Below are 27,503 nucleotides of genomic sequence, written 5' to 3' on the forward strand. Positions count from 1 at the left end.
CAGCAGACAGGGTCCTAATGTGTCTCATTTATTTTTTGCTGATGACTCTCTGATATTCTGTAAGGCTGATCCCCAGAATGCAACTGAGTTGAGAAGGATTCTTCAAGTATATGAGAAAGGTACAGGACCGACGATTAATATAGAAAAGTCCTCAGTTTTCTTTGGTAGAAATGTGAGACAGGAGATAAAACTGGATACTTGTAAAGCTCTGGGAGACATTCAGCTAGTTAATAAAGGAAGATATCTGGGGCTTTCAATGGTGGTTACTCGATCCAAGCAACAGCTATTTGGGTACATCAAAGATAACATCCAACAGAGGTTACAAAGGTGGAAAAATAAGTTGCTGAGTGCGGCTGGAAAAGAGGTTATGCTTAAAGCTGTAGCTATGGCAATGCCAACATATACTATGTCATGCTTTAAGATTCCCAAAAGGCTCTGTAAGGATATTAACTCCACAATGGCAAATTATTGGTTGGGAGAGGCAAATGGAAGAAACAAATTGCACTGGAGCTCCTGGAGCAATATCTCTTTGGATAGGAAATCTGGAGGACTGGGCTTTAAAGAATTAGAGGCTTTTAACACAGCTTTACTAGGCAAGCAGGTGTGGAGATTACTCACAGAACCAAATTTGCTTGTTAGTAAGGTGCTTAAGGCTAGGTACTATTCAAAGGATTCGATCTTCAAGTGTAAGGTACCAACAAATGCTTCGTAGATCTGGAAAGGATTGATAGGGGCGAGGAAGCCAGTGGAAAAAGGACTTAGAATGAGGATAGGGAATAGGAAGAGCACCAATATATGGGAGAATTGTTGGATTCCAGATGATTATCAAGGTAAAGTGGCTTCAAAAAAACCTCAAGGATGCACTCTACAAAAGGATGAGGAACTGATACATCAAAGAAGATGGAGGAGACAACTAATATTCAGGATCTTCAACAGTAAGGAGACAGAAAGAATTTTGAGCATCCCCATCAGTTTAGCTGATAGAGAGGATAGCAAATATTGGATCCATGGAACAAATGGTAGTTACTCAGTTGGTTCAGCATACAGGAAATTAACTCAAGAAAAGCTGGAACAGAAGAGGAAAGGAAAGGAGGATGCTAGCACAAGCTGGAGCAATCAAATTCAAAGAAATTGGAAACACTTGTGGAAGCTCAATGTCAAACATAAAGTGAAGATCTTCTTGTGGAAATGTTTGAACCAAGCCCTCCCAATAAGACAACTAATTACCAGCAGGACAAAGCAAAGTGATCCAATATGTAGAGTGTGTGGAGAGGATAGTGAGACAATAGAACATGTATTGCTTAACTGCAGCTACGCCAAACCAGTGTGGAGGTTAGCACCAATCCAGTGGGATGGAATTTTGAACCAACAAGGATGCTTCAGGAGGTGGTGGACCAATGTTGCAGAAGCAAAATCTAGAAGAGAAGGAAATGAACACCTGTCCTTAACTGCCAACATTCTCTGGCAAATCTGGAAAAGCAAAAATGATAGAGAATTCAATAGGAAGCAACAACACTCAATGAAAACTATTAAGAAAGCTCAGGAGGGAGTGGTTGGAATTCAAGGATGCTACTAAAAAGTCATCAAGAATGAGTACAGAAGAAACAGGAACTCAGCAGACAATCGCACAGCTATATGAACAAAGTGAGATCTCAATGAGACTGAGGCTAGCAACAAAGACAAAGAAGGACAGTCCCCACCTAGGAATAGGGATCACAGGCTCTGGGGTCAGACAAGAACAAGTTCATAGTTGGGCATTGCATGACAGAAGCTTAGGAATTCAGCTCAATGATCAACTAGCAGCTGTCAAAATCTTACTAAGTCAAGCTGTTGCACAGGAGTTGGAAAATATTGAGGTGCAGCTGGATAACAAACAAGTTTTTCATCTCATTCGGCATAGCAAAACTCAGGACATGCGATTAATAACGCTGCTGGCGGATTATAGTTTGAAATCCTTGTTTTGCATGTGCTCCTTTTATTTAGTTAGTAAAGATTGTTATCATGTTAGCAATAGGATTAGCGCTTATGTGCTAAACATCATTCAAGACGAGGAATTTTGGATTCCTCAGTGCCACTGTGCAGTGGTTGTATAGTGTTTATCGAGCTTTTGCTTGATCTTGTAAAGTTTAAGTTAATTTATAAAATCACTTATCGTTTCGGAAAAAAAAAGAATAATAAAATGAATTGGTTAACGGGTGCTTGATGGTTACCTAGTTAAAAGAGTTTTAAATGTTAATTTTTAAAAAAAAAGGATTATCAACTCGGCAAACTGTTGAAATGCAGTGGATGCATTAATTGTGACTATGTGTATTATTATAGCAAGATAGATATGATTTTGGTATGTTAACAGTACTGAATGAGTATTCGTTAAAAAAAATTCATAATACAATTGACTACAATTAAGATGATATGGTTGATATTGTTCTATGGAAAGAGGACAGGAGTGTTTACAAAGGAAATTAATATGATATGATTGCTAATTTTTTAGAGGAAGAGGATATAACTATTTGTAAAAGGGATTAATGCTTACTAACTGTTTTACATTCTTCCAAGGCTATGTTTGTAAGACCAAGCAGGATTTGCAATGCATTTTTGTGGGATCAGAATATTGATAATAAGTGGTTTTATTGGACATCATGGGATAATCTTCGGTTTCCTTTGGAAGAGGAAGGTCTAGGATTCCATTCTTTTGAAGATACTTGTCAGGCTTTTTCTTGGAAACTTTGGTGCCAGCTCCGTTTGAATAACTCAGTTTGGTCCGTCTTCATGCATCAAAAGTATATCAAGAGGGTGTATCCGTCTCTAGTCAGAGTTCATCGTCCTTCTGCAGCTTGGAGAAGACTGGACGAGATCTATTTATTTGTTGAGGATACTATCAGATGGTGCTTAGGTAAGGGGATTGTGGATTTTTGGCATGATTGTTGGCTACTTTCGGCTCCAATAACTGAAAAGGTAGCAGTGCAGAATCCCCCTCATATGCTGGTTGTGGAATTTTATAAGTTGGGTGGATGGATCATATCGAAATTGCAGCAATGGCTTCCAGCCCATTTGGTTCAATATGTCTATCAGCTTTCTCTTTATCCTGACCTAGATGACATGATGGTATGGTTGCCATCGGCTGCAGGGTGTTTCTCGATCAAGTTAGCGTAGGAAGGATTGCGTTCCAGCAGGAATACAACGTTAGTTAACAGGTTACTGTGGTGTAACATTCTGCCTTTAAAGGTCTCCTTTTTTACTTGGCATGTTTTGAGGAACTTATTGCCTCTAGATCTGACTTTGAGAAAGTACGGCATCTCCTTAGCGTCTAGATTTTATTCATCTTTAGAAACTTTGAAGGATCATATTCGTAGCGCCATGCCCTCTATTATTATTTGGTTTCTATAAAAAAAAATGCGCAATCGGGTGAGATTTGGGGAAGCTAGGTTTAATGTTCAAGTGGTGATTGTTAGTGTTAATCATTTTATTGAACAATTGGGGGCTGTCAGGATTTTCTCTGCAAGTCATTTTACATGGATGATCCATGGGCTGGCTTTGGCTCCTCTCGACATCGTCATCTCTCAGTTATGGTGATGAAATGGTTTCGTCCCCCTTAATTTCACGTCAAACTGAACACAGATGCCATTGTACCAGTTGGAAGAGGAACGGGGGGCAGAATTCTACGGGATTATAATGTCGAGCTCATCTTTGCTTTCTATAAAGAATTTGGAGATGTTGATGTATTGACAGCTGAAAGTCTCTCGCTGACATATGGTCTATTGCTTTGCCAGGAAAGGGATTGTGATCATCTATTGGTAGAGATGGACTTTCAAGTCCTAGTTCGCATGGTTTGTTTAGGAGCACTAGCCGAATGGCCATTATGTAATATTCTGTGAAGGATTAGAGGGCTCTTGCAAGAGTTGGCTGCCTCAGTTGTTTATGATTATTGAGAGGCAAATGCTACTGCAGATAAGCTAGCGAGCTTGCAACTCAATGAAGATGTTTTTTACAATTCCCCTCACCAGTTGTTACTTTCAGTCAGGACATCTTTAGTTTTAGATGGGGGTGAATTCCCTTGTATTCGTCGTCAGATTGTAAGGGAATAGGTCTTTTAGTTTTTTTTATGCAAGTTGTTTTGGTGACACTATTATTTTGTTTTTTTTCTCCAATAAAATAGGGATTCACACCTCCTCCCTGGGTTTGGGCATTTTTGCCAAAAAAAAAAAGAAGGTTCAAATATGATTTCCCTTTCTTAACACAAAGGGGATTGTTGCTATTGATGACAACCGAGTTCATCTGTTTTACAAGCACGTCTTTCCTCCACAACTTGCTCCAACTCTTTCTTTTATTGGAATACCAAATCGGGTTAGTCTTAATATTGATCTTGTAATTAAGAGAGAAAATGTTGTTACTTAATTAATACTCTAGAGTCAATTTTGATCAGCTAATTTCGAACCGAATATCTCATATTTGAGCTTTGCTCGTTAAGCGATTCGAACAAAGCTCTTGTTCATTCGTTACCTTTCGAACTCCAAACCTGTGTTCGCGTTCCACTCATTAAGCAAAGTTCATGTTCGAGTTCGTGCTCGACTGGTTTAACATAACCGAGCCGTTCGCGAACACACTTGAAAAGCTCGAATCCAGATTATTTTAAGTTTTAAATATGCCATACAAATCATTAATCATCCTAAAAAATAATTAAAGTATTAAGTGACTAAATTCTATAATTCATTAACTACATAACCAACATTAACATAAAAATAATAAATAAAACAAAGCAATTTATCCTCCAAATATAAAAGTCTAGCCATAAAATTAATCCTAAAATTTTTCAAATGACAATTATATTCATGTTTGCGAACGCTCGTCAAAACTCACGAACTTTCTCTGTTCGTTCAACTATTAATCGAACAAAAAAATTTGCTCGAACTCGATTTATTTAAAATTTGAAACGAGCCTTTCACGAACATGAATAAACTGAAAGGAACCGAGCTACCGAACAGTTCGTTTTGTTTAACAGCTCTAATGACAACTGAGTTCATCCGTTTTAGAAGCACGTCCTTCCTCCACAACTTGCTCCAACTCTTTCTTTTATTGGAATACCAAACCGGGTTAGTCTTAATATTGTTGTTGTAATTAAGAGAGAAAATGTTTTACTTAATTAATACTCTAGATTCAATTTTGATCAGCTAATTTTGACATTTTTCTTGACAAATGGACAATAAATTTTCTCATGATGGAGCAACAAGCCACGTGGGTAGCTGGCGTTTTATCTGGAAAAGTGACTTTGCCGTCCATAGACAAGATGCTCTTCCTTGGAATGCACAAGAGCCAAACGCATAGCCTCCTCCTTGGCCATGGCCACGGCCATGATATGGTGCGTTTACCCATATAACTTGAAAATAATGGGTTGAGCTCTTCCTGATTGGATAGCGTTATTATATAAGAAAAATATTTTTAAAATAGTTTTGCAACAGCTACGCTTAATTTATCTTGTAAATGCAGTCTCCACCTGTACTTAGATACTATACTAATATTTGACATTGCAAAAAAAAAAAAAAACTTGAAATCCCTCAAAACTAGGATTCTCCATGTAGTATTATATTCTGAATTAATTTAGATGAAGACATGGTTACTCGTCTATTTTGAATTATTTGAAATACTTTTGAGGATATAATAGGATGTTATTTTCATTAACAATAAAATAATTGTTTATATAAAAGCTTAAAGTACCTTTAGAAATTTATATGTCTACACAGAAAAAACTTAATTGTCAAATCGACTATTAGAATTACTTATGTCATTCTTTTGAACAATAATAGAGATAAGTTGAAACTTTATTTAACTAAGTCTTTCATTTTTGTTACATTTCACATGGTAAAGCACTTAACGTAATCAGAGGTTAAGATTTTGAGGGGAAGGGGTGTAGAGAGGATAATGTTAGGAAACTTGTGCATTTAAGAAGGTACCCTCATATATCTTGAGAGGACAGAAATCAGGTCAGAAAGTGTGATGGGCTTCCCATGATTCCTGATCACATCTGGGATTCCCAATTCAACTGCACATTTTAGACATGCAGATTTCTTGAAGTGGAACATTGCATTCCACACATGAGTTTGAGCTTCAATAATAAGCTCACCTAAATTCTCAACTTTTTCCATCTTTTGTTCAAATTCAATGGCATTAATTCAGTTGCCCGATTAAACAACAAATGGTCAAGCAGGACTGCATTTATATGCTAGTAAATTATGGGTAGCAGTGCATATCTGCTACTAAATTATGGCAGTAGATTCCTCCTATGCCTCCTATGAGGCTATATTTGATTGGTTTCCACGGTTTCAAATTATCTAAGTACGTTTGGCAGATCTAGAGGTGTCAAACTTCACCAAACCAAATAAATACGCCCAAGTAATTCGATTAAAAAATCTAATTGCTGATGCAATTGCAATTATTAATTAGTATCCGAGAAAATTCAATACGAATGAACCACGAGCAAGACTGAGAGTAAATTGAAGCAGCCACCTTGATGGTGACATAAAAGTTGAAACAAATTAATTAATGGTTATGGGGGCTTGACTAGCTCTTCGAGGATCGACCGGGTAGCATTTGTTTTACCGCATTCTTGATGGCAGACCTCTTCCATGTTACAAGCATTTACAGAAAACGTAATCCAAAACAAATGTTACCACCTTCCTTGTTCGATACAATGGTCTAGAAATTTTTAATTAGAAAACCTCAAATTAGTGTTGGGTGGTTTTTAATTTTGTATGGGCTCACAAAAGGTCAATTCTCTAATTTCGACTCGTCAGGGAAATTTTGTTTAATGTGACCTCTCACATAAAATAGTAGAAGGCTACAGCCTAAAAGTTGCATCGAAAAGATGATACTGTATTACTGAAGTAATTTTTTGTTCTGATCACTAGATTATTGTAGAGGGATAACGGCAAAACAACTTCTAGAATTCTAAATAAAAAGGAAAAATCTATAATTCTAACAGGTGGTTTGAAAGATTCAACTTTATACTGCTGAATTAAGACATTCTAGTAGTTAGAGCGCAAAATGAGATAGGATTTGCCTAATGAAGTGCTAAGCTATTGACTAAGTGGTAGATAGCTTTGGACAGGTGATTGTCTTTTGAATGTTTCCAAGTTGATTTTGTTTGTATCTCGTGTATTGCATACGTTTTCTTGTGTGCACTTGAGGGCTTTTTCTATTGAAAAAAATGTTGTTGCAAATATTAACTACTCGAGCTTTAACTTGTGCCCTATTGCAGCTGAACCGTTGGGTCAATTTCAATATCAAATTGGGAAGATATTAGGCTTGACGGATAATACTGTATCAAATGGAACTATCTTTAATAGTAATAATGTATCAACTATTACCTTTCGGGTTAATTATTCTTATCTTAAAGGGAAAAAAAGTGAGTAAATGCAAGACTTTGCATATATATTTGATGTCATTTGGCAAAAAATTAATCGTTTTGACTTTGCTGATGGCTGAAATTCTAATGTGTGTACTAATTAAATATCAATACATTTAGGAAGCAAAATTCAGGTCAAATTACAGTGGACGGTGGCTCGAACCGAATGCCTGATCGGTTCTCGATTCAATTGGTCGAACTGGTCAGTCCGATCCAAATTTAAAAACATAGCCTAGTCCTAGTAGCTAAAGGGAGCAGCTAGTCTGTACATTCAACTCCATCGAGGCGACCAGTACTGACCATCGAGTTAATTGATCAGATTCAGACCAATAGGTATGTTTGGATGCCCTGTTTCTTGCGAGGGTTTAGTAGAGAGAGTCTTTTTCAACTTTGTCTAAAGTAATATCTAAAAACACCATAAAGTTTTTAAAATACATATCCTAAAACAATCAAAATTACACACTTGTTTATTTTTCTATCACTATCCTCCCAACTCAGCCTACTATCATCACTGCCACCTTCCACCTTTTTTTTCCTCTCTCCTCCTCCTTTTACTTTTCCCATGTATCCCTTCTCCTCTATCATGCTGCCAGATTGTGGGAGAGGGGGAGGGGGCGGGATGAGGGAGAAGGGCAAGAAGGGGTGGCAGGAAAAGTGGGAAAGGAGGAGGAAGGGAGGGAGAGGGGGAGAAGGAGACGGCGCTGATAGAGGTGCCTGTCAGCCTAGTGAAAGTGCTGATCGAGGTGACGGCACTATTGATTTTCAAAAATAATTTTTGAATGAATTTTATGCTGCTGCATTGGAGAGAAATACCCTCCAATTCAATAGAGAGGAGAGCTTTCTCAATTATAAAGGAGTTGATAAACATGATATTTACAAATAATTAATATTTTTATATGAATGAATCATCAGAAGCCTCTACGCATAAGATGTAAATTTCGAACACTATTTTTATGGGCATGCTGCCAATCAAGTACCCAAATAAGTAATCACTGTCCTACATTTTTCAATCCGCATAATCTTGAACATCAACCTATTTGGTTGCACCTACAACTTTGGGTATTTGTCCAGCTACTCTATTGATTTTTCTGCCTTCCAATTTCTGAATCAAATGGGTCGTATAAAAAGTTTTGTTTATGTACTATTTCTTTGCTTATTTGGAAAAAAAAAAAGTGAAAGGAAAAAGGAACAAAAAGGTCGGACGTGCTGTAATTTCATTATTAAGTTGCGTAAAAGCTGTTTAATTTTGACAATTGAACGTACATATAGAATTTAAAAACTTAAAGTACCTTTAGAAATTTATATATGTACACAGATAAAACTTAATTGTCAAATCGACTATTAGAACTACTTGTGTCATTCTTTTGAACAATAATAGAGATAAGTTTAACTATATCTTTCATTTTTGTTACATTTCGCATAGTAAAGCACTAACGTAATCAGAGGTTAAGATTTTGGGAGAGAAGAGGGGAAAGGGTGTAGAGACGACAATATTAGGAAACTTGTGCATTTAAGAAGGTACCCTCATGCCCCGCAGGGGGGGGGGGCTCTAACATTCACATAGAATATGATCAAGTTCTTAAGGGATGTTGAAGGATCATTAATTAAAATCTTGACGGCCAAAATCTAATTTCTATTAGGATGTAGGGAGAAAAATAATATTATTTTAAAGGGTTTCTGAAATCTTGGGATAATAAAGGACTAAAGTAGTATTTTTTGTTACTGAATTTGTACCCCAGCCGAATTTAGTAACTGTGATCATCAATCATCAATTGTGTTGTTTTGTCAGAGCCGCAAGCTTTGACTTGTGGCATAATTTTTTCATTTCCTTCTCATCCCACATCGGAGCCTGCTGAAGAGAAGTCGGCTACTCGAGGCCTATAAATAGAAGGGTCCATTGAAGGATTTAACTTGCACCACTTAAGAGAGTTATATGGGCTATTAGCTTCTTGAGTCATTTAGCCCATTTAGTCAAATATTTTAGGCTCTCTTATTTTGAGTTTAGGAATATTTTCTAAACTCTTTTGTAAGTGCCTATTGGCCTAGGAACCACTTTCCTACGGTCTTTTGTATTTCTTCTTCATAGTAGAAATATTGCTCCTCCCTCGCCCGTGGACGTAGGTCAATTTGACCGAACCACGTAAATCTTTTGTGTCTTTTATTTGCTTTGTTATCCGTCTTTATATGGTCGGTTTTACCGCCTAATTATTATATGGCTGGTATCTACCGCCTATCTATTATATGGTCGGTTATACCGCCTACTTTGTGCTAACTTGAGTTTGTCTATTCCTGGCCCGGTCCTAACAAACTGGTATCAGAGCTGGTTGTTATATTTTGCAAGACAGGTTCATCTGGTGGGGCCCGTTCATCTGGTGGGGTCCGTCCATCCTGTGGGGCCCACTCATCCTGTGGGGTCCGTTTATCCGTGGGGCCCGCTCACCTTGTGGGGTCCGTTCATCCCCGTGGGGCCCGCTTATCTCGTGGGGTCCGCTAACCCTGTGGGGCCCGCTCACGAGACTTGCATATTTGTTTGGCCAGTTTTTTGAGACAAACTTCACGTTACAGATTTTGTGGCAACAATGACGATAACAAAGACGGTTGTCGAGAAATTCGACAGGAATGTCAACTTCGGAATGTGGCAGCTCAAGATGGAGGCCATTCTTGTTCAAGACGGAGTTGATCTAGCAATTCACGGAATCGAGAACAAACCAGAAGAAGTCAAGGATGCGGATTTCGCCGATATGGATAAGAAGGCCAGATCCAGCATAATCTTAAATCTCTCCGATGAGGTATTGCGTGAGGTAGCAACGGAGACTTCGGCCAAGGCTATGTGGGATAAATTGAAAGCCTTGTATATGAAGAAGACAGTCGAAAATCGGCTATATTTGAAGCAGAGTTTGTACATGCTTCGGATGTCTGAAGGTACATCTATACTCTCCCATCTTGATAAATTTGATTCCATTATTATGGATTTGGGGAATATAGATTCGAAAATTGATGATGAAGATCAAGCCCTATTGCTTTTGTGTTCCCTTCCCCAATCTTTTAAGCATTTCCGCGATACTATGATTTATGGAAAGGAAACAATTTCGTATCGGGAAATTAAATCTGCATTAAAATCTAAAGAGCAGATAGATAGGGACATTACTGGGGAAACTAGTGGGAGTCAAGCCGATGGCTTGTTTGTTCGGGGTAGATCTGAAAAGAGAAACACAGAAAATAGAAGTAGATCCAAGTCCAGACATAAAAATGTGGTGTGCAATTATTGTAAAAAGAAGGGCCATGTTATCTCTGATTGCTTTAAATTGAAAAATAAAGAAAAGCAAAAGAGGAAATTTGTTGAGAAAAATACTGAATCCGCTGAAGCTAGTATAGCAGCTGATGAGAATGATGGAACCATTTTCTGTGCAACGGAAAATAATTTTAGGTCTAACAATGAGTGGATTTTAGATTCGGGTTGTTCGTATCATATGTGTCCCAACAGGGACTGGTTTTCAACATATGAATCAGCTGAAGGTGGAGTTGTCTTAATGGGCAACAACGCTGTTTGTAAAGTTGTTGGCAAAGGCACAATTCGGATTAAAATGTACGATGGTATTGTGAGGACGCTCACAGATGTTAGACATGTTCCAGATTTGAAGAAAAATCTCATCTCTTTGGGCACTCTTGAGTCTATCGGGTGCAGGTATTCAGGTGGAGACGGAGTTCTCAAAATCACTCGAGGTGCTCTTGTTGTTATGAAGGCACACAGATCTGGTACTCTATATATTTTGCAGGGATCTACTATTACAGGTGCTGCTGCTGTTTCAACATCATCTTTGTCAGATACAGACATCACCAAATTATGGCATATGCGTTTGGGGCACATGAGCGAAAAAGGCTTAGGCATACTAAGCAAAAAGGGACTTCTTTGTGGTCAAAGTACCGGGCCATTGGAATTCTGTGAACATTGTATTTTTGGGAAGCAGAAAAGAGTCAGCTTCAGTTCACCAGCAATTCACAAGACAAAAGGTACTCTTGATTACATTCATTCAGATCTATGGGGTCCTTCTCGTGCTCCTTCTAAAGGTGGTGCCAGGTACATGTTGACTTTCATTGATGATTATTCAAGGAAAGTTTGGGTCTATTTTCTTAAGCATAAAAATGATGTTTTCCTAACTTTCAAGCAATGGAAAGTTTTGATTGAGAAACAAACAGGAAAGCATATTAAGCGGTTGAGAACAGATAATGGCATGGAATTTTGTGGAGGTGAATTTAATGAATTCTGCAAGAATGAAGGAATTGTTCGGCATCACACCGTCAGGATGACGCCTCAACAAAATGGTGTGGCCGAACGTATGAACAGAACTCTTTTGGAGAGAGCAAGATGTATGATCTCCAATGCAGGGTTGACAAACGACTTTTGGGCAGAGGCGATCAATATGGCCTGTTATATTGTCAACCGTTCTCCTTCTGCATCTCTTGATTTCAAAACTCCTGAGGAAGTTTGGTCAGGTACTCCTGCTGATTACTCCAATTTAAAAGTTTTTGGGTGTCCAGCATACATGCACGTGAATGATGGAAAATTGGAGCCTAGGGCTAAAAAGTGCATTTTTCTTGGGTATGCTTCTGGGGTGAAAGGATATAGATTATGGTGTCCTGATCCCAAATCTCCAAAATTTGTGATCAGTAGAGATGTTACTTTTGATGAATTGTCTATGTTATCTTCCAAGAAGGAGTCTTCCAGTCCTTGTACTACTGATAGTACACAGAAGCAGGTGGAGCTTGATATTGGCAGTTCTGGTCCTTCTCAGACCAAATCTTCTATTCAACAAATGCCAGTAGATGCACCTGAGTCTACTGTGGAAGATAGTTCAGAAGAAGAGGAATATTCCATAGCCAGAGATAGACAAAGGAGAGACATTCGACCACCACAAAGATATGCAAATTTAGTTGCATATGCTTTGTCTATTGCAGAAGAAACTGATGCAGTTGGTGAGCCTTCCACCTATTCAGAAGCAGTTTCTTGTGATGATTCTGCAAAATGGTTGATTGCGATGAATGAAGAAATTGAATCTCTTCATCGTAATGAAACTTGGGTTCTTGTAAAGCCGCCGTCAGCTAAGAAAATTGTTGGTTGCAAGTGGGTCTTCAAGAAGAAGGAAGGTATTCCAGGGGTTGAAGATGCAAGGTATAAAGCACGATTAGTTGCAAAGGGCTATAGTCAGGTACAAGGTGTTGATTTTAATGATATATTCTCACCTGTTGTTAAACATAGCTCTATTCGTGTTTTGCTTGCTTTAGTAGCCATGTATAATTTGGAGTTAGAGCAGCTTGATGTTAAGACAGCTTTCTTACATGGCGAACTTGAAGAACAAATTTATATGAAACAACCCCAGGGTTTTGAGATTGAAGGTAAGGAAGACCATGTTTGCTTATTGAAGAAATCCTTATATGGATTGAAGCAGTCTCCAAGACAATGGTATAAAAGGTTTGATTCCTTTATGTTGGGTCATGGTTATTTGAGGAGCATGTATGATAGTTGTGTTTACTTCCGGAAGTTAAATGATGGTTCTTTCATTTATTTGCTGCTTTATGTTGATGACATGCTCATTGCTGCCAAGAATTTGTCAGAAATTCACACTTTGAAACTGCAGTTAAATAGTGAATTTGAAATGAAAGATTTGGGAGCAGCTAAGAAAATTCTTGGCATGGATATCAAAAGAGATCGAGGAGTAGGGAAGTTGTTCTTGACCCAGAAAAATTATCTTGAGAAAGTTTTGGAGCGTTTTGGCATGAAAGATGCTAAACCAGTATCTACTCCTCTTGCTAGCCATTTTCGGCTATCTGCTGCTCAATCACCAAAATCAGATGAAGAGGAAGATTATATGGCACGAGTTCCTTATTCCAGTGCAGTCGGCAGTATTATGTATGCAATGGTTTGTACTCGTCCAGATATTGCACAAGCAGTCAGTGTTGTTAGCAGATATATGTCTTGCCCTGGTAAAACACATTGGCAGGCTGTGAAGTGGATTCTCAGATACTTGCGAGGTACTTCAAATGCATGTTTGGAGTTTGGAAGAAATAATAACACTTTGGTTGGTTTTGTAGACTCAGACTACGCTGGAGATCTTGACAGGAGAAGATCACTTTCAGGCTATGTATTTTGCATTGGCGGTTGTGCTGTTAGTTGGAAAGCTACTCTACAACCTGTCGTAGCTTTGTCTACTACTGAAGCAGAATATATGGCTGTGACCGAGGCAATCAAAGAAGCCTTGTGGTTGAAGAGTTTATTTAGCGAGCTAAGTCTATATCAAGGTGTTACTGATATTCACTGTGATAGTCAAAGTGCCATACACTTGACTAAAGATCAGATGTATCATGAGAGGACGAAACACATTGATGTGAAGTATCACTTCATTCGGGATATCATTGCTGAGGGAAAAGTCCTTATTCAGAAAATCAATACCAAGGACAATCCAGCTGACATGTTTACGAAACCTCTTCCAATTTACAAATTCAAGCAGTGCTTGGATTTGGTTGGTGTTCATTGTTGGTGATTTACGCCCATTGGGGCTTATGTGGAGAAGGTGGAGCAATTTTGCTATTGTCGATGATAAGACTCAAAATTATGCCAAGGTGGAGATTTGTTGTTTTGTCAGAGCCGCAAGCTTTGACTTGTGGCATAATTTTTTCATTTCCTTCTCATCCCACATCGGAGCCTGCTGAAGAGAAGTCGGCTACTCGAGGCCTATAAATAGAAGGGTCCATTGAAGGATTTAACTTGCACCACTCAAGAGAGTTATATGGGCTATTAGCTTCTTGAGTCATCTAGCCCATTCAGTTAAATATTTTAGGCTCTCTTGATTTGAGTTTAGGAATATTTTCTAAACTCTTTTGTAAGTGCCTATTGGCCTAGGAACCACTTTCCTACGGTCTTTTGTATTTCTTCTTCATAGTAGAAATATTGCTCCTCCCTCGCCCGTGGACGTAGGTCAATTTGACCGAACCACGTAAATCTTCTGTGTCTTTTATTTGCTTTGTTATCCGTCTTTATATGGTCGGTTTTACCGCCTAATTATTATATGGCTGGTATCTACCGCCTATCTATTATATGGTCGGTTATACCGCCTACTTTGTGCTAACTTGAGTTTGTCTATTCCTGGCCCGGTCCTAACAAATTGCAACTCATGGAAATAGTTATAGTGAAACATGTGGATGGGTTCTTTGTAGTGAAACATTAATGTTGACATTTTAGATGTGCCTCCAGTTTATATACTTGGACTGGCCAGCAGCTGCTCAAGCAGGGTTACCACCCACAGATGAGCAACTGAAGAAGTTGATGATTACAAGTTTGGAATTGATGCTCATCACATGGGTTCGATTTAGAGAACGGCTCGTCCAAAGTTGGCATTCTTGAAGAACTGGATTTTGGCAAATTTATTTTGTAAATTTTTCTTAGCATTGAAACTTGCAATATCTGTGAAAAATCCAGCACAAGGCTGTCAAAAATGGCAGTCTTGATTGAATAACTTTGTCTGAATTCTTTTTTTTAAAAAAAAAAGAAAACAAACTTTGTTTGATTTTTTGTTCCCTGAATTTCTCGAACGAAGATTATTTTGATGTACGCTGGTCTTTACTCTTTATGGTAGAGTAATTTCATCATCAAACTTCGAATGTGCAAGAACTCGTACGATTATTTGGTATATTGACATGATCATAGATGCTTCTTGAGATTATTCAGAATAATCAGATTTTTCCAACTTATGGACAATATTACGGTAGACATATTTTGGCATATAGTAAAAAAAAAAATTAAATTTGGAAGACTTTTTGCCCTTAAAGAGTAGTTTAGCTATAAATGAACGTTTTTGCACCTTAACTGTTGGTCCAATTTAAGAGAATAAATGAAGATTCTCAATGTATTCAGTGTTAAGTCACCTATACGTACAGAATACTACTGTCTGATTCTTTTGCCTTTTACGGGCAAAAGAAGCAAAAGAAAATATTAAAGATGCACTAAAATTTTTCTAGCTAAGCAATGAACTGGATATTTATATAGAATGCGATAACTTACATGAGAGACACACACTCTTGTTACTACGGGATAACAAGTTCAACATGATGGGATAAAAAAGGGAGAAAAAAAAAATCCAAAACCAAACACTTAGTAATTTTTATGTTACAAGAAACAAAATGTTCCTTAACTCAAGGATAAACCTCAATGAGACACCTCATGCCCAAGACTGGATAGACTTTATAGGTACTAAATCCAGCATCTGAAAACAATTTTGACCATTCCTTCTCAGTTCTTTCTTTGGCAGGGCCAAGCATAACCAACATCTGCATGTCCATGCTATATTCTGCTTCAAATGATGTCTTATCCTGTATCTGGCTTCCCATTACACCGTCTATAATGATCACCTTCCCCCCATTGTCTTTCTCAGGAATGGCCTTTTTGCAGTTCTTGAGAATTTTCAAGCAGTCTTCATCACTCCAGTCATGAAGGATCCGCTGTTTAATTACCGATATAATCACAAATTACTATGAGAGATTCGATATGAGTTTCAAATCGTGCAAATCAATTCCAAATAAGAGAAAAAAAAAAAGAAAATTTAATAAGAAAATCATAAATTTTTTCTTCTATTAAAAAAAAAAAATCAGAAATTCAGTGACAAGATGGCTTTAGTTACCTTCAGCAAGATTGCATTGGCACGGGGTACACTTTGAAACATATCTCCAGCTAAAAATTCCAAGTTCTCAGCTCCTCCTTGATTAGCAACGACGTGTGGGAGATCATACACAGTACATTTTATGTTAGGAAAGTTTTGGGCAATGGCCCTAGCAACTTTGCCTGTGCCACCCCCAACATCAGCCAAAGTTGTCAAGCCTTCAAGCACAAACTTGCATTTGGTCATCAGCACTTCTACAGACAACTGATTATCACTAGCCATGGCCTCATTAAACATTTTTCCAAATCGAACTTCTTGAGCGTTGTAATGCCAGAAATTATTCCCATACGCAGTATCAAATGGAGAGGGATCATCATTCTGGAACCACTTGGTCAAGAAATTCCAGGGCTTCAACATGGCAGGATCACATGATAGAAAAACGTGTGCCCGTACATTGAATGGCTCATCTTTCAAAAGAAGCCGGCCTGCAGAGGTGAGTGCATAGCCTTGAGGGTTTTCAACAAAGAATCCAGAGTTAGCCAAGAATCGCATTAAGCGAAAAATGTGGGCAGATTTAGAAGGGTGGATTGGGAGGACAGAAATCAGGTCAGAAAGTGTGATGGGCTTCCCATGATTCCTGATCACATCTGGGATTCCCAATTCAACTGCACATTTTAGACATGCAGATTTCTTGAAGTGGAACATTGCATTCCACACATGAGTTTGAGCTTCAATAAGCTCACCTAAATTCTCAACTTTTTCCATCTTTTGTTCAAATTCAATGGCATTAATTCAGTTGCCTGATTAAACAACAAATGGTCAAGCAGGACTGCATTTATATGCTAGTAAATTATGGGTAGCAGTGCATATCTGCTCCTAAATTATGGCAGTAGATGCCTCCTGCGCCTCCTATGAGGCTATATTCGATTGGTTTCCACGGTTTCAAATTATCTAAATAGGTTTGGCAGATCTAGAGGTGTCAAACTTCACCAAACCAAATAAATACGCCCAACTAATTCGATTAAACTATCTAATTGCTGACGCAATTGCAATTATTAATTAGTAACTGAGAAAATTCAAAACGAATGAACCACGAGCAAGACTGAGAGTAAATTGAAGCAGCCCCATTGATGGTGACATAAAAGTTGAAACAAATGGTTATGGGGGCTTGACTAGCTTTCCGAGGATCGACGGGGTAACATTTGTTTTGCCTTATTCTTGATGGCAGACCTCTTCCATGTTACAAGCATTTACAGAAATGATAATCCAACAAAATGTTATCATCTTCCTTGTTCACTACAATGGTGGTCTGGAAATTTTTTTTAAGAAAATCTCAAATTAGTGTCGGGATGCTTTTTAATTTTGAATGGGCTCGCGAAAGGTCGATTCTCTAATTTTGACTCGTCAAGGAAATTTTGTTTAATGTGGCCTCTCACATAAAATAGTAGAAGGCTAAAGCCTATAAGCTGTATGCAAAAGATGATATTGTATTACTCAAGTAATTTTTTGTTGTGATCGCTAGATTATATTGGGATGACGTTAAAAACAACTTCTAGAATTCTAAACAAAAAGAAAAAATCTGGAATTCTAACAGGTGGTTTGAAAGATTCAACTTTATACGGCTGGATTAAGCCAATCTAGTAGTTAGAACGCAAACTGAGATAGGATTTGCCTAATGAAGTGCTAAGATACTGATTTGTTGCAGATAGCTTCGGGCCCGGGATTGCATTTTGAATGTTTTCCAAGTTGATTTTATTTGCATCTCTTGTGTATAGTATCGGTGTTCTTATGTGTACTTGAGGGCTTTTTCCATTGAAAAAATGTTATTGCAAATATTAGCATAAGTTTTACAGTTTGGGGTAAAAATAAATTATTAATTAATTTGGGCCCAAATGCATTAAATTTGAATTTTTCGATTTGGGCAAATAGGCATGCAGATTTTGCAGTCTGGGTGGAGACACTAACAAGTGGTTTTAGGCATAGTTATTAAAATCGACCGGGCATCAACTCGATGGGAGCAATGGGTTGGCAGATTAGTGATTTAACGACGGGTCACACTATATAATAAAAAAATATATAATATAATTAAATAAACATATAAATTATAATATAAGTAAAAAAATTCTTAAATATTAACAAGTCATAACATATTTATATTTCATAATTTATACATACAAGCTATACCTATACGTGTTCTTTAGTTCATGAATTCATGTTGATATTATACACAAATATAAATGATAAATCTAAGTGTCAAAGAAAGAAAGAAACCCTAATTCCCAAATTTCTTTTCAATTCTTCTCATCTAATTGTCAAAAAGACGACAATGCCAATGTTGGTGTGGTTGGTCAAATTTAAAAAATAAGTAAAAAGGTAATTTTAGAAAAATTTTCAAAACCAATTGGATTCATCAAAAACTACCAGATTTAATGGGTCATAGGTTCGACTATTCGAGTCAAATGGTTCGAAACGAATCATTTACAACTCTGATCCAATTGCTAAATCGACTCGGCTTCATGGCCGATCCACGGATTTGACCGATTCAGCATTGGGGCGGGCCGAGTTAGGCAAGAAAGTGTGGCATGGATCTTCAGAAATTAATTCATTTACAGAAAGAGCTCTCCTTTTCTTTATTTCTGTTTTTTTTTCAAAGCTTCACTAGTCAATAGTTAGTGACACCCTATTCTATTCATCTTCAGTTTTCATGCACAATACGCAAAGTGGAACGGAGTATAACCGACATGTAGGCACATTTGACTGTTAGCAACAAGGAATAAAGATTACGAGCAAACCATGAGTTTCAATCCTGGTTACGTATATCTATCTATGAAATAAAAAACTGAATTTATAAATCTTCAACTTTGGCCCGTGAACTTAGAAAACTACTCGTACATCATCAAGTCTCCAGGTGTTAAAAGCAAAATATATAAATATAGTGAGAGTAATCCAACTAGAAACGATTGTCCATCTCTTTTTAAAGTAAAAATTTACCTTGAATATATGGTAAGAGTTTGACATGAGCTCCTACACGTGATGTTTTCATATTGGATGAAGGGAAGCTGCAATACTGGTTAGGTGATACTAGTGCGAGTGATGTTTGCTTGAGCTCTAAAAGCTTTCCTTTGTAGAAAATTAAGAGGTTGTTTGAATTGCATTTTGAGGAAGAGATTTTGGGAAAGAAATTGCCATTATAATTTTTGGATGTAATGTTCATAAAATAAAATGCATTTTTGAACATCAATGGTGGCAATTTTGAAATTACTGTTATACTTTTTATCACTGTCCTACATTTTCAATCAGTACAATCTTGAACATCAACATGTTTGGTTGCACCTACAACTTTGGGTATTTGTCCAGCTACTCTATTGATTTTTCCCCCCTTCCAATTTCTGAATTGATTGGGTTGTGTAAAAAGTTTTGTTTATGTGCTATTTCTTTGCTTATTCGAAAAAAAAAAAGTGAAAGGAAAAAGTAACAAAAAGGTCAAACATGCTGTAATTTCATTATTGAGTTGTGTAAAAGCTTTTTCATTTTGATAATTGAACATGCATATAGAATTTATAATACCTTACTCTTGAAATTCTTGCCTTATCGTGTGAAGGTGAAAAGAAATTACTGCATAGTTATATTTTGATAAGTTGTATAAAACAATCAAAAAAGAAAAAAAATTAAGGTTTTGATGAGGAATTCAGAAATTGAAACCGCACGATTAGAGTTGATAGATGAATTAATCTATTCGATACTTGAACTGAATTTAAGAGTTCGCTCTAATTAGATTCGCCAACTAATCAATTCAAACTTGAATAGCATTTGATATTCGATAGCATTCAAATTCGATAAAAACTCGTTCAAGTTCGATTGGACAAATAAACAAATCAAAATTAAATAAAATTTTTAATTCATTAAAATAATTAAACCAGTTTAAACACTAGAGTGTTCATTTTGATTAAACTCATTTACATCCCTACGCACAATGGGCTAATTGTTGGGTCTAAGTTTTCTGCCCTATAGGCTGTCTCCTTGGGTTATACGAATGATTCCTCAAATACATTCCCTTGGACGGGCCATGAAATAAATAAATACTCAAGATCGTCCTAGGAGCTGTTGAGCATGAAACTTACAGGCCCGCCCTACAGAATTGCTCTGCAGAAAATTCTTGCATAGCTATTCCACCTCCAAAAAATTTTTTTTATTGATTTATTGAAAACGAAAAGAAAATGCCATAAAAGATTACAATTCTTTTTTGATATTTGTACGTAAAAGAAGAAAAGATAAACGAGTTGACTTCATACACGTCTAACAAAAACAGTCCAAAGAAACTATCCACAACTCCTAATAATAAACCTCAATAAGGGATCTCAAGCCCAGTACTGAAGTTATCTTATAGTCATTGAATCCTGCCTCTGAAAAGAGTTCTGCCCATTCTTTTTCATTTCTTTGTTTCCCTGTGACAAGGACCATCATCAGCATATCAAAGAAAAGTTGAGTTTCAATTGCCTCATCATCATCAGCTCCCTTTTGCTGGTCATTCAGTACCATGTCTATGATTATCGCCTTCCCTCCATTTTGCTTGCTAGAAATTGCTTCTTTACACTTCTTAAGTTTTTGTATACATTCCTCATCATTCCAATCGTGCAATATCCACTGTTTAAATTAGCATTCATATCACAAAGAATTCAAATTAGTCAAGAACACCATGTTAAAGTTATTAAAGAGAATTGAAATTGAAAACAGGTACAGAAGCCTTCCCCCCCCCCCCCCCCCAAGACAAAGATTTGCTAGTGCCCTATTTGTGAATAAACTTCCATGACTGATCCAATGCTTTACTGTAATATAGACATGGTTGTAATGAATCAGCAGCATATATAGATGTGTTTAGAATCAGTACTAAGAATGCCTTTAACAACAACAAAAAGGTGAATATGGATCTGTTGCATCTTCTTGGAAAGGTGGACTTACCTTCATTATAACAGCATCTGCAGGAGGAATAGCTACAAACATATCTCCTCCAACAAAGGCTAAATTCTTGTTGTTCGCTACCTAGCCATCAACCACATGAGTAAGATCGAGAACAATACAGTTCAAGTCAGGAAAAGCATCAGCAATTTCCTTAGCCAAAGTTCCGGTTCCACCTCCAACATCCACCAAAGAATTCAACCCTGAAAAAACATCCTTGCAATCCCTGATCAGAATACTGCCAACTAGCCTAGAATCGCTAGCCATCCCTTCATTAAAAAAATTATTTAGCTTCTGATCCTGGCCTGCAAGCTCCCACGCTACCTTGCCGTGACAAGTCTTGAAGGGATTCACATCACTGTTATTTTGGAACCACTAGCTCTGGTGGTACCATGGATCCATCAAGGTAGGATCAAGCATGGATAATAAAAATGGTGTCACGCTAAGAGGCTCATCTTTTAATAGAAGTTTAGAAGAAGAAGTGAGCATATAACCTTCCTCTTCATCATGCTGACTAATTTTTGCCTCGATGAAGAAGTCTCAGTGGATTAGAATCCTCATCAGACGATAGACAAAGGGGCTTTTGCATTGCCAATTGGAAGAGCATTGGTGAGTTCATCCAGGGTCATTGGCTTACAATGCTTGTGTATAATGTCTGGTATGCCGAGTTGAATTGCACATTTGAGAGGCATGGAGTTTATGAAGTTGAATATGTGATTCCATATGTGAGCTTGAGCTTGAAGTAGCTCATTAGCATCACCATTTCTACCCAAATCCAAATCTAATATATTTGCAAGATCCAGAAAGGTGTATTTATGGAGAATGGGCTGGGACGGTCGTCAGGTGCCACCGTCCCTGTTGCGGAAGCCCTACCAAAGTTAAGGTATAACGAGTAAATTATTGTACCTAAAATTGCAAAATGGTAATTCCCAGGAAATATTTGGTGAGGCACACTGGCCTGCTTAAGTACCAATTTCCTAGACAGAATCACCTATATATGCACTTAATTGCACAATAACTCACTACAAATATACCTACAAATATAGCTACTAAATAGACAATAAAATAGAACACCAGAATTTAACGAGGTTCGGCTAATTTGCCTACGTCCTCGGACACTACCGACAATTTAATATTTCACTAGAAGAAATATTACAAAGAGAGAGAAGAAAGCAAGTTATTGGCTCTTGCTTGGTGTACTTGAATTGGTTTGTTTGAGAGCTATTTATAGTTCTCAAACAACCTCTCAAATGTTAAACTTAACCGATGTGAGATTTAGAAACTTAGGCCAAAGAATTCAAAGTCCTCAATTTTGGCTTGAAAAAGTCATCAATTGAGGCTTGGCTTTGAATTCAACAAATCTCCACCTTGGCATAATTTCTAATCCCACCAAAAATACAAATTTTTTTTCCCTCAAATTCGGTGGTGTCTTCAAATGCGTTGTCAAGCGCCAATCTTCAAGTCGTGCACAACATTTATCAAATTCAAACAATGTTGGAATTTGATAGTTGTCACAACCTTCGTAAGCATATCAGCAGGATTCTCCTTGGTCTGAATCTTTTGAAGTAGTATCGTACTATCTTCCAAAATCTTCCTCACAAAATGATACCGTACGTCGATATGCTTCGTCCTTGCATGATAAACTTGGTTCTTTGCTAAATGAATAGCACTCTGACTATCACAATGAACTTTGATAGACTTCTGTCCAATTTCCAATTCATCAAGCAATCCATGAAGCCAAATTGCTTCCTTAACAGCTTCCGTAACTGCCATATACTCCGCCTCTGTAGTAGACAAAGCAACTGTTGACTGTAAGGTAGACCTCCAACTGACTGGTGCCTTAGCAAGTGTAAAAACATACCCAGTCGTTGATCGACGTGTATCTTGATCTCCTGCGTAGTCGGAATCACAATATCCAACTACGCCTTGACCAATCTTCTCATCCCGCTCAAATACTAATCCAACATCTACGGTGTTCAAAATATACCGTAAAATCCATTTCACAGCTTGCCAATGCTCCTTGCCAGGATCATGCATGTACCTGCTCACAACTCCAACTGCTTGTGAAATGTCGGGCCTTGTACACACCATAGCATACATCAAGCTACCCACCGCATTTGCATACGGTACCTTTGCCATATATTCTCGTTCTGCATCATTCTTTGGAGATAACGATGCACTAAACTTGAAATGAGGAGCAAGTGGAGTACTAACAGGTTTAGTCTTTTCATTCATACCAAACCTCTTTAATACTTTACTAAGATACTCTTTCTGTGTCAAATAAAGCCTCCCCAATCTTCTATCTCTACTTATCTCCATGCCGAGAATTTTCTTGGCTTCGCCGAGATCCTTCATTTCAAACTCCCGACTCAAATGAGATTTCAATTTTTCAATCTCACCTTGATCCTTGGAAGCTATCAACATATCATCAACATAAAGAAGAAGATATATGTAGGATCCATCTCGTAGCTTGCGCAAATATACACAATCATCATATTTGCTTCTTGTGTACCTTTGCCCCATCATAAACTTGTCAAATCGCTTATACCACTGTCTTGGAGACTGCTTCAATCCATACAACGATTTGTCAAGCTTGCATACCATCTTTTCTTTACCAGCAACTTTGAATCCTTCTGGCTGAGTCATGTAGATTTCCTCTTCCAAGTCACCATGTAAAAACGCAGTTTTTACATCTAATTGGACAAGTTCCAGATCCAATTGTGCTACCAAAGCCAATAAAATTCTGATGGAGGAATGTTTCACGACTGGAGAAAACACTTCGTTGTAATCAATTCCCTCCTTCTGAGCGTAGCCTTTAGCCACCAATCTTGCTTTGTAGCGAACACCAGACTTGTCAAGAAATCCTTCCTTCTTTGCATATACCCACTTGCATCCGATTGCCTTCTTTCCCTTTGGAAGACTGGTTAGCCTCCATGTTTGATTCTTATGAAGGGAATGTACTTCTTCATCCATTGCAATCCTCCACTTTTCTTTATCCGAACTTTGAGCTGCTTCATTGAAAGTGGCAGGAATATCAACATTTATGGTTGGGGATGCATAGGCCACTATATCAGCAAAACGAGCAGGTTTTCTGATTGTCCTCTTTGGCCTACTGGTTGCAATTGATTCATGTTGCTGTGAAAGTTCTTCAACTGGAACATTTTCTTCAGTTGATTCTTCTTCTACCATAGGAGTCCTTTCATCTACTCCGATATCCACTGCTGGTCTGATAATGCTTCTTTCAAACTCCATCTGCTTAGGAGTGCTCTCCACCTGTTGGGGAGTACTATCATTCTGCTGTACATCTACCTTTGTTAACATGGTAGATTCATCAAAGGTGACATCCCTGCTGAAAACTATCTTTTTCGTTTCGGGACACCAAAGGCGATAACCTTTAATGCCTGTTGTGATCCCCATAAAGAGCGCCTTCTTCGCCCTTGGATCCAACTTTGATTCTTTAACATGATAATATGCAGTAGAACCAAACACATGTAAGGAATCATAATCTGTAGCAGGTTTTCCCGACCATTTCTCTAATGGCGTTTTGCCGCCAATAGCAGTTGATGGTAAGCGATTAACGAGGTGATTTGCATATGCTAAGGCCTCAGCCCAAAATTGTCTGCCCAACTCAGCATTGGACAACATACACCGAACTTTCTCCACCAATGTCCGGTTCATACGCTCTGCCACCCCGTTTTGCTGTGGTGTATCTCTGACTGTGAAGTGCCGAACAATGCCTTCATTTTCACAGACCTCCATGAACGGATCACTAGTGTATTCACCTCCGTTGTCTGTTCGAAGGCGTTTGATCTTTCTTTCTGTTTGAGTTTCCACCATCTTTTTCCACTTGATGAAAATTCCCAATACTTCACTTTTCGCCTTCATAGTATACACCCATACTCTTCGAGAAAAGTTATCGACAAAGGTAACAAAATAATTCTTGCCTCCCAAAGAAGTTGTTTTGGAAGGTCCCCACACATCAGAGTGCACATAATCCAAAATACCCTTGGTATCGTGAATTGCAGTGCCAAATTTTACCCTTGTCTGCTTTCCTTTGACACAATGCTCGCAAAAATCTAACTTGCAAACACTGGCTCCTTTTAATAGTCCTTGATTCATCAGAAGATTCAAAGATTTTTCTCCGGCATGCCCTAAGCGCATATGCCATAATCTGGTTACTTTCAATTCTCGATCATCACTGGAAGCCACGGCCGCTACTCCAACAACTGCATTACCTTGATAGTAATACAAGTTATTATTTTTCCGGATTCCTTTCACCAGCACCAATGCACCTGAAATGATTTTCATCACTCCATTATATGCCGACACCTTGTAGCCCATTGATTCTAGTACTCCCACAGAAATGAGGTTCTTTTTCAATTCTGGCACATATCGGACATCAGTTAGAATCTTAATTGATCCATCCTGATTCCTCAGCCGAATTGAACCAACCCCATTTGTTGCTAATGTGGTCTCATCTGCCGTGTAGACGACTCCACCTTCTTTTTCCTTGAAATCAAAGAACCATTCTCTATTGGACGTCATATGATGGCTACAACCTGAGTCCAATAGCCATGTACTAGAATGACCAGTAGGCATGGCAGCTAATGAAAAATCTGAGTTTTGATCAATGCACTCAGATACATTTGAATCCGCAACAGCTTTTTCTTTGTCAGGTCTACCCTTCAGTTTTGGACAGTCCTTCTTCCAGTGCCCTTTCTCTCTGCAAAAGGCACACTCATCTTTACTTAGTCTGGCTCTTGACTTGGATCTTCTTCTCGTCCCCTTTCTCTGGTTTTGTGAGCGTCCTCTAGTTACCAGAGCTTCTGCTGCTCCATCTCTGCTATTTTGCTTGTCTTTTCTTCTGAGCTCATAGCTGTACAGGGCAGAGCTAACTTCACTGAGGGACACCTCAGCTTTCCCATGGAGTAGAGTTGTTTCAAGATGCTCAAACTCCTCAGGAAGAGATCCCAACAACATGAGAGCCAAATCTTCGTCTTCAAATGTCACATCTAAATTCATCAGATCAGTGATTAACTGATTGAAATTAGTGATGTGATCACTTAGAGTTGTGCCAGGAACATAAGTGAAGCGAAATAAACGCTTCTTCATGTTGAGCCTGTTCTGACAATTTTTCTTCAAGAACTTCTCCTCCAATCCAGTCCATAATTTATTTGCAGAGGTTTCTTTTGAGAACACATATTTTTGTTCCCTTGAAAGACACGATCGAATTGTACCACACGCTAAACGATTTAGCGTCCTCCATTCCTTCTCTTCAATCTCTTCTGGTTTCTCTTTTTCGATGGCAATGTCTAGACCTTGATTAAAGAGCGCGTCTAGAATCTCACTTTGCCACATGCCGAAATGACCGGTACCATCAAATGTCTCCACATTTAATTTTGTATTCGTCATAACATTTCTCGCCATAATAGATAATGACGAGCTTGTTGATGCTTGCATTGTAGATGAAGATCTACTTTCGGCCATCTCTACAAATTATATTTAGTAGCTCCTAAATGTAGAGTAACAATAGCCCAAGAAATCTTTTCTGATGTGGAAGATCAGACCATGCTGCAACCACAGAGCATACTAAGAAACCTCGAGCTCTGATACCAATTGTTGCGGAAGCCCTACCAAAGTTAAGGTATAACGAGTAAATTATTGTACCTAAAATTGCAAAATGGTAATTCCCAGGAAATATTTGGTGAGGCACACTGGCCTGCTTAAGTACCAATTTCCTAGACAGAATCACCTATATATGCACTTAATTGCACAATAACTCACTACAAATATACCTACAAATATAGCTACTAAATAGACAATAAAATAGAACACCAGAATTTAACGAGGTTCGGCTAATTTGCCTACGTCCTCGGACACTACCGACAATTTAATATTTCACTAGAAGAAATATTACAAAGAGAGAGAAGAAAGCAAGTTATTGGCTCTTGCTTGGTGTACTTGAATTGGTTTGTTTGAGAGCTATTTATAGTTCTCAAACAACCTCTCAAATGTTAAACTTAACCGATGTGGGATTTAGAAACTTAGGCCAAAGAATTCAAAGTCCTCAATTTTGGCTTGAAAAAGTCATCAATTGAGGCTTGGCTTTGAATTCAACAGTCCCAAATGATGAATGGGAAATATTTTCTCAGCAAGGCAGATTTTGATAATGTGCAGCCAAAAGCAAGTCACATAACTTTGAAATCACAAATATACACGGATTTACATGCACATTAATTGGATACTATATATGTCGGCATTTCAAAATTGATTAAATAATTTACACTGAATCACATTTTGTTCAAAAAGTGTGGTACAATTTAGGCAAGTTAAGAACTGAAAATCTTTTTCAGTTTTTTGCCCCTCTCATGTTTATCCTTTCTTTCTTCAATGTACATTCAATTGTAATCACTGAATTTAAAGTGGAATCAATGCATCCACTTCAACAATGTTGGAAACAATTATTGTCCGTGGCTACCTCAACTCCATAACGTTTGTAC

General features: G+C 37.9%; 1 protein-coding gene and 1 pseudogene across 1 annotated transcript; both read right to left on the reverse strand.

Moving 5' to 3' along the window:
* Positions 1-15,583: 15,583 nt before the first annotated feature.
* Positions 15,584-16,812, reverse strand: LOC113771819 (trans-resveratrol di-O-methyltransferase-like). The gene is made up of 2 exons (XM_027316376.1): positions 16,069-16,812; positions 15,584-15,889 (listed from the first exon to the last, which is right to left on the reverse strand). Exons 1-2 carry the CDS (start codon positions 16,810-16,812, stop codon positions 15,584-15,586), a joined length of 1,050 nt encoding a protein of 349 aa, XP_027172177.1.
* A 3,567-nt stretch (positions 16,813-20,379) lies between these two features.
* Positions 20,380-24,571, reverse strand: LOC113771820 (annotated as a pseudogene).
* Between the last annotated feature and the right edge of the window lie 2,932 nt (positions 24,572-27,503).

The sequence above is a fragment of the Coffea eugenioides genome, chromosome 5 (genome assembly GCF_003713205.1).
Source record: "Coffea eugenioides isolate CCC68of chromosome 5, Ceug_1.0, whole genome shotgun sequence".
Classification (NCBI taxonomy): Eukaryota; Viridiplantae; Streptophyta; class Magnoliopsida; order Gentianales; family Rubiaceae; genus Coffea; species Coffea eugenioides.

Coding starts and splice junctions, on each gene's coding strand:
- LOC113771819 (XM_027316376.1), bottom strand. CDS start 16,812: ATGGAAAAAGTTGAGAATTTAGGTGAGCTTATTGAAGCTCAAACTCAT. Junction 15,890..16,068: donor CCAATGCAATCTTGCTGAAG/GTAACTAAAGCC, acceptor GTAATTAAACAG/CGGATCCTTCATGACTGGAG.